At 45.0% G+C, this 18,537-nt stretch overlaps 1 protein-coding gene across 1 annotated transcript; it reads right to left on the bottom strand.

Annotated features, from left to right (window-relative positions):
• Nucleotides 1-8,996: 8,996 nt before the first annotated feature.
• On the bottom strand, nucleotides 8,997-18,463 carry PAF1 (PAF1 homolog, Paf1/RNA polymerase II complex component). The gene is made up of 14 exons (XM_073549023.1): nucleotides 18,292-18,463; nucleotides 18,052-18,081; nucleotides 16,826-16,918; nucleotides 16,620-16,741; nucleotides 16,471-16,537; nucleotides 15,449-15,550; nucleotides 14,228-14,333; nucleotides 14,081-14,149; nucleotides 13,887-13,990; nucleotides 13,686-13,802; nucleotides 13,450-13,578; nucleotides 13,039-13,144; nucleotides 12,758-12,842; nucleotides 8,997-9,470 (listed from the first exon to the last, which is right to left on the bottom strand). The coding sequence occupies exons 1-14, from the start codon at nucleotides 18,336-18,338 to the stop codon at nucleotides 9,079-9,081; spliced, it is 1,569 nt and encodes a 522-aa protein (XP_073405124.1). The 5' UTR covers nucleotides 18,339-18,463; the 3' UTR covers nucleotides 8,997-9,078.
• Between the last annotated feature and the right edge of the window lie 74 nt (nucleotides 18,464-18,537).

The raw sequence follows: 18,537 nt of genomic DNA, 5'->3' as shown, positions 1-18,537 counted from the left end.
CAGAGGCATTGTGGAGGACACGGCCACCTTCACATTACAGGATTATATCATGAACCTCAGATCTCAGAGGCATGGTGGAGGACACGGCCACCTTCACATTACAGGATTATATCATGAACCTCAGATCTCAGAGGCATGGTGGAGGACACGGCCGCCTTCACATTACAGGATTATATCATGAATCTCAGAGGCATGGTGGAGGACACGGCCACCTTCACATTACAGGATTATATCATGAACCTCAGATCTCAGAGGCATGGTGGAGGACACGGCCACCTTCACATTACAGGATTATATCATGAACCTCAGATCTCAGAGGCATGGTGGAGGACACGGCCACCTTCACATTACAGGATTATATCATGAACCTCAGAGGCATGGTGGAGGACACGGCTATCTTCACATTACAGGATTATATCATGAACCTCAGATCTCAGAGGCATGGTGGAGGACACGGCCACCTTCACATTACAGGATTATATCATGAACCTCAGATCTCAGAGGCATGGTGGAGGACACGGCCACCTTCAGATTGCAGGATTATATCATGAACCTCAGATCTCAGAGGCATGGTGGAGGACACGGCCACCTTCACATTACAGGATTATATCATGAACCTCAGATCTCAGAGGCATGGTGGAGGACACGGCCACCTTCACATTACAGGATTATATCATGAACCTCAGATCTCAGAGGCATGGTGGAGGACATGGCCACCTTCACATTACAGGATTATATCATGAACCTCAGATCTCAGAGGCATGGTGTAGGACATGGCCACCTTCAGATTACAGGATTATATCATGACTCTCAGAGGCATGGTGGAGGACACGGCCACCTTCACATTACAGGATTATATCATGAACCTCAGATCTCAGGCATAGTGGAGGACATGGCCACCTTCAGATTACAGGATTATATCACGAATCTCAGGCATGGTGGAGGACACGGCCACCTTCACATTACAGGATTATATCATGAACCTCAGATCTCAGAGGCATGGTGGAGGACACGGCCACCTTCAGATTACAGGATTATATCATGAATCTCAGAGGCATGGTGGAGGACACGGCCACCTTCACATTACAGGATTATATCATGAACCTCAGATCTCTGAGGCATTGTGGAGGACACGGCCACCTTCACATTACAGGATTATATCATGAATCTCAGAGGCATGGTGGAGGACACGGCCACCTTCACATTACAGGATTATATCATGAACCTCAGATCTCAGAGGCATGGTAGAGGACACGGCCACCTTCAGATTGCAGGATTATATCATGAACCTCAGATCTCAGAGGCATGGTGGAGGACACGGCCACCTTCACATTACAGGATTATATCATGAACCTCAGATCTCAGAGGCATGGTGGAGGACACGGCCACCTTCACATTACAGGATTATATCATGAACCTCAGATCTCAGAGGCATGGTGGAGGACACGGCCACCTTCAGATTGCAGGATTATATCATGAACCTCAGATCTCAGAGGCATGGTGGAGGACACGGCCACCTTCACATTACAGGATTATATCATGAACCTCAGATCTCAGAGGCATGGTGGAGGATACGGCCACCTTCACATTGCAGGATTATATCATGAACCTCAGATCTCAGAGGCATGGTGGAGGACACGGCCACCTTCACATTACAGGATTATATCATGAACCTCACATCTCAGAGGCATTGTGGAGGACACGGCCGCCTTCAGATTACAGGATTATGTCATGAACCTCAGATCTCAGAGGCATGGTGGAGGACACGGCCACCTTCAGATTACAGGATTATATCATGAACCTCAGATCTCAGAGGCATGGTGGAGGACACGGCCGCCTTCAGATTACAGGATTATATCATGAACCTCAGATCTCAGAGGCATTGTGGAGGACACGGCCACCTTCACATTACAGGATTATATCATGAACCTCAGATCTCAGAGGCATGGTGGAGGACACGGCCACCTTCACATTACAGGATTATATCATGAACCTCACATCTCAGAGGCATTGTGGAGGACACGGCTGCCTTCAGATTACAGGATTATGTCATGAACCTCAGATCTCAGAGGCATTGTGGAGGACACGGCCGCCTTCAGATTACAGGATTATGTCATGAACCTCAGATCTCAGAGGCATGGTGGAGGACACGGCCGCCTTCAGATTACAGGATTATGTCATGAACCTCAGATCTCAGAGGCATGGTGGAGGACACGGCCGCCTTCAGATTACAGGATTATGTCATGAACCTCAGATCTCAGAGGCATGGTGGAGGACACGGCCACCTTCAGATTACAGGATTATGTCATGAACCTCAGATCTCAGAGGCATGGTGGAGGACACGGCCGCCTTCAGATTACAGGATTATGTCATGAACCTCAGATCTCAGAGGCATTGTGGAGGACACGGCCACCTTCACATTACAGGATTATATCATGAACCTCAGATCTCAGAGGCATTGTGGAGGACACGGCCGCCTTCAGATTACAGGATTATGTCATGAACCTCAGATCTCAGAGGCATGGTGGAGGACACGGCCGCCTTCAGATTACAGGATTATGTCATGAACCTCAGATCTCAGAGGCATTGTGGAGGACACGGCCGCCTTCAGATTACAGGATTATGTCATGAACCTCAGATCTCAGAGGCATGGTGGAGGACACGGCCGCCTTCAGATTACAGGATTATGTCATGAACCTCAGATCTCAGAGGCATTGTGGAGGACACGGCCACCTTCACATTACAGGATTATGTCATGAACCTCAGATCTCAGAGGCATTGTGGAGGACACGGCCACCTTCACATTACAGGATTATATCATGAACCTCAGATCTCAGAGGCATGGTGGAGGACACGGCCACCTTCACATTACAGGATTATATCATGAACCTCAGATCTCAGAGGCATGGTGGAGGACACGGCCACCTTCACATTACAGGATTATATCATGAACCTGTTCCGTGACCAAAACCTCAGGAATTATCTTAATGTTCTAATTGTCTTTGATCTTCTTCCTTTTACGATGGTGTTGGCGCGGCTCATCGCTCACATCTCCGCCCTTCTCATAATGGCTGATTCACACACAGGAATCCTTTACATGTGTCTGTCCGTCCATAAAAATGTTATATGTCGTCACCCCGGTCTCCTGGTGACACCTCGGGAATCTCCCGAAAGGACATGGTGAATGGAGAGTGTAGGCAATGGCTGAAAATACGTCGCTAATCTGTTATAAGGCTGCTACAAACATGGCCGCTTTCTTCAAGAAACAGCGCCACCCCTGTCCTTGGGTTGTGTCTGCTACTGCAACATAAGTGAACAGCATTCAGCAGCAATACCAGACACAGACTGTAGACAAGAGGGGCGCTGTTTCTATAACTCCTCCTGAGCGCACTACTGCAGGCTGTAATTGGCTGACCTGCTCACATGACACATGAACAAGAGAGACATCACTGTAAGGCACTATGATTGGCTGACATGCTCACATGACATGAACCGAGGTGATGTCACCACACCAGTCTGAAATTGGCTGATCTGCTCATATGGCATGAACCACAGTGATGTCATTACACCAGGCTGTGATTGGCTGACCTGCTCACACGACACATCAACTAGAGCGACATCACTGTGGTGTGCCATGATTGACTGATTTGCTTACATGATATGCAAACTACAGTGATGTAATTACAGGGCCGTACAATAGACTTTTGGAGTGACAGACTGGTGCAGCCACAGCTTTCCTATGGCAAATACATCCCATGTAAATGTCCCTAGGTCGTCCATATTATGCCCTTCAGGAGGTGAGCTGTGACATCATCTATTGTGCATGGTGGAGCCTGTGTTATTTGCTGCATAGAGGTGTTAGCAGTCATTGTACAGGAGGAAGAGGTGAGCTGTGACATCTTCTATTGTGCATGGTAGAGCCTGTGTTATTTGCTGCATAGAGGTGTTAGCAGTCATTGTACAGGAGGAGGTGAGCTGTGACATCACCTATTGTGAATGGTGGATCCTGTGTTATCTACTGTACTGTATATAGAGGTGTTATCAGTCATTGTACAGGAGGAGGTGAGCTGTGACATCACCTATTGTGAATGGTGGATCCTGTGATATCTACTGTATAAAGAGGGGTTATCAGTCATTGTACAGGAGGGGGGAGGTGGGCTGTGACATCACCTATTGTGAATGGTGGATCCTGTGATATCTACTGTATAAAGAGGGGTTATCAGTCATTGTACAGGAGGAAGAGGTGAGCTGTGACATCACCTATTGTGTATGGTGGATCCTGTGTTATATACTGTGTATAGAGGTGTTATCAGTCATTGTACAGGAGGAAGAGGTGAGCTGTGACATCACCTATTGTGAATGGTGGATCCTGTGTTATATACTGTATATAGAGCTGTTATCAGTCATTGTACAGGAGGAGGTGAGCTTTGATATCACCTATTGTGAATGGTGGATCCTGTGTTATCTACTGTATATAGAGGGGTTATCAGTCATTGTACAGGAGGAGGTGAGCTTTGATATCACCTATTGTGAATGGTGGATCCTGTGTTATCTACTGTATATAGAGGTGTTATCAGTCATTGTACAGGAGGAGGTGAGCTGTTACATCATCTATTGTGAATGGTGAATCCTGTGATATCTACTGTATATAGAGGTATTATCAGTCATTGTAAAGGTGAGGGAGGAGGTGACCTGTGACATCACCTACTGAGAATGGTGGATCATGTGTTATCTACTGTATATAGAGGTGTTATCAGTCATTGTACAGGAGGAGGTGAGCTGTTACATCATCTATTGTGAATGGTGTATCCTGTGATATCTACTGTATATAGAGGTGTTATCAGTCATTGTACAGGAGGAGGAGGAGGTGAGCTGTTACATCATCTATTGTGAATGGTGGATCCTGTGTTAACACCTCTATATACAGTAGATAACATAGGATTCACCATTCACAATAGTTGATATCACAGCTCACCTCCTCCTGTACAATGACTGATCACACCTCTATATACAGTAGATATCAGTCTTTGTACAGGAGGAGGTGAGCTGTGACATCACCTATTGTGTATAGTGGATCCTGTGTTATGTACTGTATATAGAGGTGTTATCAGTCATTGTACAGGAGGAGGTGAGCTGTGACATCATCTATTGTGACTGGTGGGTCCTGTGTTATCTACTGTATATAGAGGTGTTATCGGTCATTGTACAGGAGGAGCAGGTGAGCTGTGACATCACCTATTGTGAATGGTGGGTCCTGTGTTATCTACTATATATAGAGGTGTTATCAGTCATTATAGAGGAGGAGGTGAGCTGTGACATCGTGAACAATGAATCCTGTATTATCAGCTGTGTATAGAGGAGTTACTCCTCATTGTCCTGCCTCTGATGATAAACTGAAATCCTGAAAGGACAGGAGTTGTGAATCTCTAAAAAGCCCCAGTGGCCAGTGTGAAAATTACAAGATTAGCATTTTTTTTTCCAGAAAGATCATGGTATCAAAAATAAAAAAAAATTGCCAAACCTCTTTGAAAATCCAGGTAACGCTGAAACCTCATGCACAGTAACTTCCCTTTAACATAGCTTGTTGAAAAACAAAAGTCCATTAAGTTCCACCTACGATGCCACAATGCTGACCTAAAAGAAGGAAAAGACATGCAACCAACATAGTGCTGTTACAATAAAGAATCCTCATCTAATGATGATGATGATGAGACATTCTGTCCTCTCGTTATAGTAATACCCACAATTATACACAATTTTCCATAAGAGGAGACCTGGATTTATAGGTTTTAATGCATTCCATGATTTTATGAGCCTTGGCAGCAGCTTCCTGACGTTGGTTGCTGTAGTTAAAGGGATTGTCTAGAACTTAGTCATGAGAGAAAATAATCAAATTGTAGGGGGAAAAAATAAGTAAACCCTCATTGAATTTTATAGTTGTATGTATCAGGATACAATTATATTATTTTTTATAACATTTGTTTTTTTGAAGGTCTTAAAGTGTGAATAAAATCTTAGAACACCGTTTCATTACACCATTACCAAAAACTAGGCCAAACTGCAGAAGCCGTTTGTGAAAAATTAAGTACACCCCAGGAACCAACAGGATATAGAGCCACCTTTAGTGGCAATGACTTGGAGTAATCATTTTCTGTGTGACCATCAGTCTCCCACATCGTTCTGGAACGATTTTGGCTCAGTCTCAGAGTCTGGACTTTGATTTGGCCATTGGAACGAAGGGCATTATGGCCAAACATTTATACTGTGTCCTCACCTGCCTAAAGATCATTATTCTCAAAGTCTCATGGTTCGTTCAGATGTAACCAACTTTGCAGACTTTTTTTTTTTTACTGAAGAAAAATGGTTAAAGTTTTTTTTCCTGACAACGCCTAGAAAAAGACTGAACAAATGTGACTTATTTATAATTGTACTATTATGAACTTCAACATGATAACCGAGACCATTAGAGTCTGAGCTGTAGCTCTTGGGGTTTTTTTTTTTTTTGTTTGCAAATTCTCAGAGCATTGCTTGGCACCTGCAACTCCTGGGCAGATTGTCAACTACATGAATGTTTTCCACTTGAAAAGTCTTTCCTCTTTAGAATAAATGACTCCAGATTACTTGGAAATGGCTTTACAATAATTCCCAGATCAATGGGCAACAATTGATTCTCTAAGATCAATGCAATGTCTTTCATCCTTGGTATTGTGCGCGATTGCTCCAGAGCAGCAAATTGACAAAACTTCTGCTTTTATGGACGTTTTCACATTTGCTTATGAACAAATAATCAAAGGCATACAGTGGGTACGGAAAGTATTCAGACCCCTTTACATTTTTCATTGCAGCCATTTGGTAAATTAAGTCATTTTTTCTTATTAATGTCCACTCTGCACCCCATCTTGACTGAAAAAAACGAAATTTTTGCAAATTTATTAATAAAAAAAATGAAATATCAGACCCTATGCTCAGACACTCATTTAAGACACATGCTGTCCATTTCCTTGTGATCCTCCTTGAGAAGGTTTTACACCTTCATTGGAGTCCAGCTGTGTTTAATTAAACTGATAGGACTTGATTTGTAAAGGCACACACCAGTCTATATAAGACCTCACAGCTCACAGTGCATATCAGACCAAATGAGAGTCATGAGGTCAATGGAACTGGCCAATGAGCTCAGAGACAGAATTGTCACAAGGCACAGATCTGGCCAAGGTTACAAAAGAATTTCAGCAGTACTCAAGGTTCCTAAGAGCACAGTGGCCTCCAAAATCCTTAAATGGAAGAAGCTTGGGACCACCAGAAGTCTTCCTAGACCTGGCCGTCCAGCCAAACTGAGCAATCGTGGGAGAAGAGCCTTGGTGAGAGAGGTAAAGAAGAACCCAAAGATCACTGTGGCTAAGGACCAGAGATGCAGTAGGAAGATGAGAGAAAGTTCCACAATGTCAACTATCACTGCAGTGCACTAGTCAGGCCTTTATGGCAGAGTGGCTCGACGGAAGCCTCTCCTCAGTGACAGACATATGAAAACCCGCAGAGTTTGTTGAAAGAAAAAAAAAAAAAAAGCATGAAGGACTCCCAGACAATGAGAAATAAGATTCTGTGGTTTGATGAGATGAAGATAGAACTTTTTGGTGATAATTCTAAGCGGTATGTGTGGACAAAACCAGGCACTGCTCATCACCTGCCCAATACAATCCCAACAGTGAAACATGGTGGTGGCAGCATTATGCTATGGGGGTGTTTTTCAGCTGTAGGGACAGGACAACTGGTTGCAATTGAAGGAAACATGAATGCGGCTAAGTACAGAGCTATCCTGGATGAAAACCTCTTCCAGAGTGCCCTGGACTTCAGACTTGGCTTCCAACAAGACAATGACCCTAAGCACACAGCTAAAATAACAAAGGAGTGGCTTCAGAACAACTCTGTGACCATTCTTGACTGGCCCAGCCAGAGCCCTGACCTAACCTAATTAAGTATCTCTGGAGAGACCTGAAATTGGCTGTCCAACATTCACCATCCAACCGGACGGAACTGGAGAGCATCTGCAAGGATGAATGGCAGAGGATCCTCAAATCCAGATGTGAAAAACTTGTTGCATCATCAATGATCTTTTTTGAATTTACCAAATAGCTGCAATGAAACAAAAAGTGAAAAATTTAAAGGGGTTTGAATACTTTCCGTACCCACTGTATGATTACTAGTATAGGCCTGATATTTATCCTCACCCTGGATGTGGCAAGACGTACACAAGGTACAGAGCCAAAACTACACAACTCCATACACTTCAGTAAGAACCAAGCAGCAGTACCCAAGACCGGCCATTGTACGGCGCTGTGGTGTGATCTCTGAATGTCAAGGCTGGTTCCTGTACATTAATGTGCGACAACTTCTTTCTCAGCAGGAGGCCACGCATGCAGCTGTGCCAGTAGTCTGCAGCCTCTCCTGTGCTTTACTCCTGCATCTGTGGCTCTCATCCTCCAGTGCACATTGGATCTATATATGGCTTCCAATAGACATGACCTGGCCACACCTTTATAATAGTGGGGTGAGGACATGTACTTATTTGAGCGGCTGGCAGCAGACAGTAAATTCTGCAATGAAAAGAGCAGATGGAAGCTGACTTGTTCTCTTGCATGTAAAAGGCGATATGGGAAGAAACAGAAGGTTGCTATAATCTGGGCCTGATTAGGGATGACATGTAAAGGGGGTCTCCAGTTTGAAAAACACTATGCTTTACTTACCCTCAATAGGTCCAGTGCCAAGCCTCCGCTGTAGCTCTGTCTGATATTGACTTCACTTAAACAGTGCTGCAGCTCATCCCGTCAACTGATTGCAATGTAGACGCTGACTACAATAACAGACAGAGCAGCAACGGACAAGGATTTTTTGAAACCAGAAAACGCCTTTTAAATATCTTCTACGCTGGATTGGGGATTCCAATTTGAAAGGTGTGAGGACCCCACAAGTTCTCCCATGATAGAAATGATCCTCAGGAGTCATGGAAAATGTTTATTCAACTAAACGTATGATACAAACAGATATGTACAAAACAGGAGATTTGTGTGGACAGGTGGCGGCTTAGTCACTGTCACTACCGTCACTAGATGCGGAACCCTGCTCGCTACCACTCTGGTCCTCATTGTCCTGCTGGGAACGGTCACTCCCAAAGGGACTACTGCTGGCGCTGCGCCTTCTTCTATTTTTTTGTTCTTCCTCCTCCTCGCTGCCGCTGTCCTCTGCCTCCCCGCCACTCTCATTCTGGGCATCGTCGTCATCATCATCGCTGTCGTCATCATCATCATCGCTTCCAAAGATCTCCTCCTTGTCTCGAGCGGCTCTGTCCTCCTCGCTGCTATCCTTATCCTCGTCTTTCTCCTCCTGGACATCTTCTCGCTCACTTTCGCTACCGGAAGCCTCCCCAGCACTTCCCTCCTTCTCACTCTCGCTGCCTTTGTCTCCATCTTCTGCATCTGTGGAAGGACGAGGAACAATCAGATCAAAATATCATCCCGAAACACCCACAACTCAAAGACCAAGTGTAGAAGAGACCCATAATTAAAAAGAATAATCTTTATTGAAACAAACGATAACTAAAAACAAAAGCAGAATGTCAGATAGGGGACGCTGATAGGCAAACACTATGTAAAGGGATATTACACCATAGATAGAAAGAAGTATGGAGAATACTGTAACACCCCCCTTTACATAAACGCCTGTATAATGGACCTGGGATATCACAGATCTAAGGAGAGGCATCATTGCAGTAGATCAAATAGGTATGTACTTAGAAATAGGACCTGATCTCCGTGTACAGCCTATAAGTATCCAGAGTCAAAAACAAAAAAGGTCCTGTGCTTCCCATATACCATTAACTATGTAATAGCATATGTATAAGAACAATAGTAAACATCAGATTATAAGATAGTATTGCAGCATAGGGGTAAATAAATCATGTACCATAGAAGTCAATATTATGCCCCAATAGCCTCCCAATGTAATACTTAAACATAGGAACTCCTTTAAGATAACAGGAATTACCTTATGAATGGATGATTGTAGATATCCAGGGATGGGATAACCAATTCAGCATCCCCTCAACCCGACGCACGTTTCACCACCACCTTCTTCTGGGGACTGCTGGCGGCGAAATGCGCATCGAGGTGAGGGGACGCTTAATGAGAAATTGAGCTTCTCATCCTTTTAAAAATTTAATTAGGTACCATCTTATTAATTTTTTTTGTTCCTTTTCAATTTTTTTCAAATTTGTTCAACTGGATCTATCACCTCTGTATTATTATATTTGTGTTTTGTTTTTTTTTCACATGTTAAAGTCACGGGAGAAGGATCCCTTATTGGACTATGTTTCACCTCTGATGTCTGAACTACCATCACAAGAACAATCCTTTATAAAATTGGACATAGTTCAGCCAAACTATGGGCATATGGGGATTCTGTGGGATCCCTTCCTCATGGTTTGAATAAACATTGGGCGTATTATTGTATCTGAATACCACACATGTCCGATTATGTAAAGCTACATCTGATCTCAATTGGTTGGACACTATTTTCTATCTATCTATATATTCTCCTTTCTTTCCACATTTGGGTTTAGTTGTTGCTAAGGCTAGTTTCACACTAGCGTTTAAACGACGCGCGCACGGCGCCGCTAAGCCAGGCCCCCTGCCCGCCCCTTCCTGTTATCGCCTCCTCCGAGCGCAGAGGGCTGCATGCATTATGCGCACCCTATCTTTAGCATAAGGTGCGCAGGCCGTGCGCAACTATGAATATAGCGTGCGCTGCGCATTTTTGAATGTGCGCCGTGCGCGCCAAAATGCAACATGCTGCGTTCGGCGCACCTCCAAAAATGCGCAGCGCACGCTATATTCATAGTTGCGCACCCTATGCTAAAGATAGGGTGCGCATAACGCATGCAGCCCTCTGCGCTCGGAGGAGGCGATAACAGGAAGGGGCGGGCAGGGAGCCGGCAGGGGGCGTGGCTTAGCGGCGCCGTGCGCGCGTCGTTTAAACGCTAGTGTGAAACTAGCCTAAGTGGTGTTTTTTTTGCCCAATTCTATGCCCTTCTTAAATATGGAAGCCATTATCCATGTCACACAACAGTTTTGGGATTGCTATGTCTCGCCACAGGAAACGTGCGATGCCGACTCTTCCTGACCAGCCTTCGTTCCAGAAAGGTGTCTATGTGGAGCTGTGCGCGTCATTGACGTCACTGGAACAATTGTTCCTGACACGCATTGCAGCCAACACCGGAAGTGATGGTCCGGCAGCGGACGTCCTGGTCTCGCACGCTTCAGAAACGAGGTTGAACACACTCCCTCTTTGGTCTTGATTGGCCACGTGAGGATACAGAGGGATTTTTAAACCATCTCCATAGAATAGAACACACTGCCCCCTGAGGAAGCCCCAGTGAAACGGGCGTCGATGCCCAGGCCGAATACTTATGCTTTTAATCCTATGTGTAAGAGACATGTTTTTCTGGTTTGTGCTACCTGCTCCCGTTTGTGTGCCTGAGTACCCACATTTTTGTACTTCTGACCCTCATATCAGGTTGTGATTATAATGATTTTTGAAACAGCGACATGCGTCATATGTACTTGTATCACCTTACTGACCTCCCCTGTATATTATAGTTTCTATGTATATGCACACACCCCATGCTTACGGGTCTTATACTACAGTGAATTTTACTCTGTAGATTACCTTAAATACTATTTTGACCCCATTTACCCCCTGATATGCTGTATGTCTATTGTGCCCCCATGGTTGTATTGTTGCCCGCCTGTTTTTATAGTCACTACTTTTTCTACATGGTTATTTGTACATTTTAAGGTGTCTTGGTTGTAGGACTTTGAATAAAAATATAATGTAATTATTTGCAAAACAAGACTTGGAATTCACTTAATGTCACATCCATGTATTGTACTTTAGGCTATTTAAGCTCCCAAGTCCTTCATTCTCTAATTCCCTTTAAATAGTGTTTGCCTCTCAGCGTCCCCTGTAGGACATTCTGCTTTTTGTTTTTAGTTACGCTTTGTTTCAATAAAGATTATTTTTTAATTATGGATCTCTTCTGCACATGTACTTCGAGTTGATAAGTGTTTCAGTTTATATAAAGTGCCATTAGCATTGATGATGGATATTGTCGGTTAACCAAAATATCATCCCGCAGCAGATCAGGACCTACAGATGTCGTACTGACTTATCGCCCTCTTGTGGCCGCTGGACGTCATTGTAAGAAATGAACATCCATCGTTAAGATTCCTTTTTAAAACTTGGCATTTAGCAAAACACATGATGCATCATTCTGGCTGCTTCTGTGTTTTTCCTTTTGGCACTTTCAGATATTTTGTGCTTAACTTCATGTCTTCTAAATGGTTTGACAGTGACAGGGTGACAGAAGGGCCCACCCTTCCCTAAAATGCAATGCAACTGTACTGTACAAGCAATTATGAAAGAAAAAAAAAATTTCATTAAAAAGTTTTCAAAAAGTTACGGCCCTTGAAAAATGCAAGGAAAAAAATTTAAAGGCGCTAGAGAGAAAATCGGGAAGGAGGTTAAAAGGTCTGCAGGAGACTGTGTGTCATCATCCTGCTGTCTCTTGTAGTTCCTCCGGGTGGTTGTTGTTTCAGGCGTTTAGTCTGTTTGGCACTGCTTGTTACCTGCCCATTTGTTGGCGCAGATATTACACCTCCCAAAAAGTCAGTACTGCAGTAATATTGAGGTTTGTGCCGTCATTTACCTGATCCCCGAGTCTCATGATCCACTTCAATCTCCTCTTCCTCCTCCTCGGGCTCGTGGTTCTCCAGCTGAGCTCTGCGGGCTTCCTACAAAGTCCGGGGGAACACGATCACTAATGATATTATCAGAACTTTTTCTTGTTCTCTACAGCAGTGTTCTGCAAACCATTTGGCAAAACTACAACTCCCTCCCAGGAATCCCTGAGAGCGTCAATACATGCTGATTGTTGTAGTGCCACTGGTTGCAGATCGCCACACTTTCCTTTTAGCCCCCCGATCGTACCTGAGCCTCCAGCTCCTTCTCATTCATGTCTCTGTGTTTCACCACCAGCACAGCGTTTGTTCCGGACTGGACGCCAGCTTTCACCCTCCTCTTGCTGAGACGCACTCTGCAAAAATGGAAGAAACCGCTGGGTGAGATCACGTTGTAACCACAGTCTGCAATCTAAACACAGCCATACCCCTCACATCTAAAAAACAAAGCAGTGACCTAAAGGTGTCTTCCCCTCACATGTGGTGACACTGCTAGGATAAGCCATCACTGTATCATTAGTGGGGTCCAGCCTCTGGATCCCCACATGTCCTGAGCCCCAAATCCGCTCTGCATCCCCTTTATTCTCAGGATCGGAGGGAGTTCCAGATGTCATCCCCTCCGGCGGACCTTTCCCCACCTGTAATCATAACTGCCCCCCACCTGGTCTCCAGCTCATTGTAGTAAACGCCATCGCCTTCACGGAAGATGAAGAAATAGTTCTCCTCGTATCCCTTGCTGGCCTTGTTCTTCACATTCCAGTTGTACTCTCTGGCGATCTTGTAATCGTATCTGTAGACATAATGGTTGTATGGTTAATGGGAGAACAAACGGCAAAATAAAGAGATACAAAGACAATCACTCCCAATATGGACAGGGAAGAGAAGCTTTGCACTTACATATCGTCCGCCATGTAGTCCAGACCTTCATCCTGGTCTCTCTTTCTCTTCCGCATGGTGTCATCACCTGGCAGAAAGTAGGCCACAAACTGGTTCCCTTCTTCATCCATCATCCCCCTGCGGATACAGAGACACATGAATGAACCCTGTCTTTTTACCAACCAGAGACAGTCACTGAGTTGTATGGAGAGACGTCTCTACCTAATCATGGCTTGTGACATCATCTCCAGCGCTGCCGTGCCCGTCGTCTCCTTAGGAGCAGGATCAGAGTCAAAGATGACCTGAGCGCAAGGATTGATCCACATCTGGGGACAGGAGGAGGAAGATGAGCAACGCTCCACTTTACTTGCACATATTAGGGAAGAAGTGCACAACACAATCCAACATCTCCATACCTTAAAGTCGGGGAAGACTGGCATGACCTCCACAGGGGTGACACGCGGCTTGCTGTAATGCTGACTAATCTGAGGGAGGGAAATAAAGAGTTAATGTGTTATGGGGGGGGGGGTAGAGAGGGCTTTTCTTTTGTTCTTTGCACTTACAGGTTTCTGAGCATCTTCAAAGGTCTTCTCGATTGCAGAGATTTGACTGTCCCGGTCCTTGTAGATGTCCTCCTCTGTAAACTGCTGCTTGACGGACACCCCGATTCTGAGCACAAAAGAACGATAGACAATCATAGAAACTGCACAGCTTGTGGGCCCACAAGAAAGTGCCCCGAAAAAAAAAAAAAAAAAAAAAAAAAAAAAAAGGTGAATGAGGACATGGTCAGCCAATATGCAACTATCCACCGGAGAGTCTGCATCGGCAGATCCACACAAAATCCTACCGCCTAGATTTCCCTACAGATGGGCATTCGGCACGACTTCCTGCGGTAACACGGAGGCCACTACTTTTTTTTGTTTTTTTTAATTTCTGCACTGCAAACGTCACAATATTGTGTTTTACTGCAGATTTAAGTGACCCCGATCACATCTATGGGGAAGATCTGCAACATACGGTCTGACAATATGGGCAACATGCAGATGTGGCTAGAAGGATCTCATCCACATCACAGGTACAGGGTTCTGCACCTGAAAATCTGTATAATATCCAGAAAGAGGGAACAACATCACAGGTAATAAATGCTTCTCATCTGGACAGCGGCAGGAGAAGTCAGCACTAAGTGGCTTGCATTCACATGTCCGGGTCTTGTCTTATGGACTTGTGACTGTGTACAAGACAAATCTAGAACATGTGAAAGGGCCTTGAAAAATCAAAGCACGTGTCCATCAGACGTTACTGCAGCGTTACCGCATATATGAGGGGACCTCTCTCTGCAACGAGGACCAGTCGCTCTACTACTCGGGAACAGTCAGGGGCCAGGTAAATACGGCATGTCCTTTTAATTTATCAGATTTGACAACAGCAACTGCTTACATTAATAAATATATCTCTCAAGTCTGATGTAGTTGCTGTAAAACCCCCATGTCAGAATGGCCGTATAATCATTATTATACCATCAACCAGGAAAACTTTCAATTAGGATTACACAGTCACTCGGACATGGATTTTCATAGCAAGTCCCCCGGCATCATCAGGTCTAAGATCTATTTGATAATTGTGAAATCTGGTTACAGATTCAGGTGCAGACCAGTAGTTATGGTGCAGAACAAAACTGCCAGAAACATGTCATAGTATGACCTGAGGGCTCTGAAGTCTTTGGCCTTATGGCCATACTGTGCTGGTCAAGTATGTAGATACGATACATGCAACACATCACTTACTTGACTTCAGGCTTCTCGTTGGAGATGCCGTATCTGTTGAACTCAGTGGAGATGTACTCAGTCTTCCTCATCCAGGGGACGACTTTTGCATGCTGTTGAGATCTGTGGAAAGAACAGATGAGTAACATGGAAATCCTCAGAATTTACAGGGGCACAGAGCAGATGTGTTGTCACTGTAAGATCAGTGCTGGGTCAACATTTTACATTCATTCCCACTATTATACAACAATAGGGGCAACTGCATAATATCCCTGGAGTTTTCTATGTCTTCTGATAGTGGCCGCAGCCGGGTACTACACATCCGCCTTCTATTCAAATCAATAGGAGGCAGATGTGCAGTACCTAGCCGCGGCCACCATCAGTAGACGGAGCAGCTCCGCAAGCATTTCCAGCCGCCGCTGACACAGATAGCAGCTGATCAGCAGGGGTGACCGGGTGTCGAAGCCTGACCGATCAGACATTGATGCCCTATACTAAGGATAGACCATTAATGTGAAAATAGTGGACTCTCTCTTTAAGGCAGATCCTGCCTGTAATCCGCCAGGTGGGATCAGTGAACAGGAGGAGGAGGTGAGCTGTAACATCACCTATGTGAAAATCTCAAAGTAGTTCCTCCTCGGGGTTTAGACCTTTCACGTCTAACACTAAATTAGTTTCTGGTGGAAAAAATAAAGAAATTGTATTCATGGGAATCTGTCAGGTAATTGTTTCTGCCCATACAGCACGGTATATTATTCTCTGAAACGAGACTTCCCGGCTCTACCCCTGGCCGCCTCTTCCCAGCACATCTACATGTGGTTAACCGGTCTTTTCCATTTGTGTGCATAGAAAGAGACCTGTCAATCACCTGAAGCAGCGCTGGGATGATCTTTATAAAGTATATCTTCTTTGACACCCAGAAGCGTTTCAGAGAATAATACACCGGGCAACAGTCGTGCAGCAATTCATGCTGTCTGCAGTTTGGGCAGCACGAAACACCAGACAGTCTCCCCTTATTCTGTACTGCTTGATGCAGTCTGTACCTCTTGGAGCTGCTTGGAGCTTGAATTTCCTCCTCCAGAAGTTTCTCATCGGCAATATCCAGAAGAACTGCAATCACAAAGATGATAATGTATGAGGCTGCCGGAAAAGGCGACACTAGGACCTATTCCTGCTCCGCTCACGTTCTCACCATTGGAGTCGATCCGATAAGTGTCAGGGTTAATAAGGTCGATGGTGACCCCCAGGTCCGGCTCCGTTAGGAGGTCGTGCTTATGCTGCTTCTCCAAGGAGGTGGCTTTATACTGTACAAACCTATGAGAAGAGGTGGTGAAATTAAAGGAGGCCGCCATAACACCCCGCTTCCCCGAAAGTACAAATTTTCCCTTCGACACTTACCTGTTCTGGTCAAAGGGGTATGTGATGAACTTGGGATCGAAGGGAATATCCGGAAGACTGTTGCAATACTTCACTCGGCAAACTACCCCAGACCTGAGGGAAGAAGGCTGGACGGTAAGGAAATGTATGATCCGTGTGCACATAACCGTGCATCCAGAATTCTGCTGGGATACAGCATTGTGGCGAGGCGGGGGGGATTAAATGGAGGTCAAACAGGTAACCCCCTTCCTGAAGTAGGATGTATATACACGTCCCACATTTGTTGCATGCAGTGGGCTCAGGATCTGCTCTATACACAGTGGGTACGACACAGCCGGCATCTGGCTCTAGGGGCAGCTGGCCCAGACCACCGCCGTTTAACCATTAAGATACCAAAGAGCTTGAACGGTTCTGTTGCACAAGATTGTGAGAAAATTGAGTGGTGTCAACAGGTTTCTATAACAGCTATGGATCTACCGAAGTCACCACCATCTTTGTACAGAGACTGTGACTGGGCTTTATAGGAAATTGTCATTTTTTTTTCCTATATACTGCAGTATACAGTACAAGTCATCAACCATAGGGTACTTAAAAAATAAGTGTAAGGTAATTGGAAAAAAAAGGTTTTTTTTCAATGTAAAAAAAAATAGCCATTTATAGTCGTGTCAGTAAAAGACGAAAAAAAAAAACAAAAACCCTGAAACGCTGCACTTTCTTTGCAAATTCAGTAAGAAGCGATCAAAACGTTGTACGTACCCCGAAATGTTACCAATAACTGCAGCCGCTGCGCAAAGAATGCCCGGTCGATGGAAAAAGGAAACGGGTGTTGGAAAATGGCGACACAAACCAGAAACTTCTTTTTCCTACAAAGTTTTTTTAACCAGTAAAACATTTTTAAAAAAACAAACTATGTTTGGTGTTGCCATCACGGCAGCGGCCTGCAGGGTCCCGCTACCGGGTCATTTTTACTTCTCAATTAACGTTGTTGTAATGAAGCCTAAACTCAATGGCGGATTTGCACCGTGCCACCGTTTCGCCGCACTTTTTTTTTTTTCGCCCCGTTTTCCGGCGTCAGTCAAATCTGCAACTTGCGCCGTAAAAAAAAAAAACGAGTCCTCGTGTGTCCGTGAGGGCGGAAAAAAAAAGTGATGGTTCCTGGAAGAAGCGGAGAAAAAGCCGGTAGCACCATGATGGGAATCCGAGAGACGATACCGGCCTGTGATGCTAACTCGTCCTGCATTACTCACCGCTCCGGCACCGTGCGATGGGAGTTAGCCCTGCGGACAGAAAACGACAACATAAGACCATGGAAAAGAAGCACAAAAAGTTCCCAGCGGGAACTACAACTCCCAGCATGCCCTGGGAGGAAACAACAACAGAAAAAAATAAGAGAAAGCCGCTCTGAGCCAGAAAACAATATGGAGAGGAGGCAGCCTGCTCCAGACCGAGCCCTGAGCCTCCGCAGAGAGACTACAACCAGTACTTACCGGTGACCGTCCTCCCGCTGGGCCTGAGTCTGTATAGTGGGCGCCATGACGCAGAGCCACCGACTGACTCTGACTGACCCACAACTCTCGGATTGGGGGGTCCTCACTAGCTCCGCCCTTTACTGTTTTTTTAAACTTTCAGGCAAAAGCCGTAAACACTCCTTAAAGGCCCCCAAAGCGCAGGAGCATAACGGGATATGTAGTTTTTCTTTTGTAGATGCGCTCATGGAAGTAGGAAGCGGAAAG

Source organism: Dendrobates tinctorius, unplaced genomic scaffold (genome assembly GCF_039654945.1).
Source record: "Dendrobates tinctorius isolate UK_male_01 unplaced genomic scaffold, ASM3965494v1 ptg000158l, whole genome shotgun sequence".
NCBI lineage: Eukaryota > Metazoa > Chordata > Amphibia > Anura > Dendrobatidae > Dendrobates > Dendrobates tinctorius.
This window is presented reverse-complemented; position numbering and strand designations above follow the sequence as displayed.

What these genes read in the sequence shown, in the direction of transcription:
- PAF1 (XM_073549023.1), bottom strand. Translation starts at nt 18,338, where the DNA reads ATGGCGCCCACTATACAGACTCAGGCCCAGCGGGAGGACGGTCACCG. An exon ending in CAGCGGGAGGACGGTCACCG is followed by an intron (nt 18,082 to 18,291) that starts GTAAGTACTGGT and finishes TTCTGTCCGCAG; the next exon opens with GGCTAACTCCCATCGCACGG. An exon ending in CAGTCTTCCCCGACTTTAAG is followed by an intron (nt 13,991 to 14,080) that starts GTATGGAGATGT and finishes TCCTGTCCCCAG; the next exon opens with ATGTGGATCAATCCTTGCGC.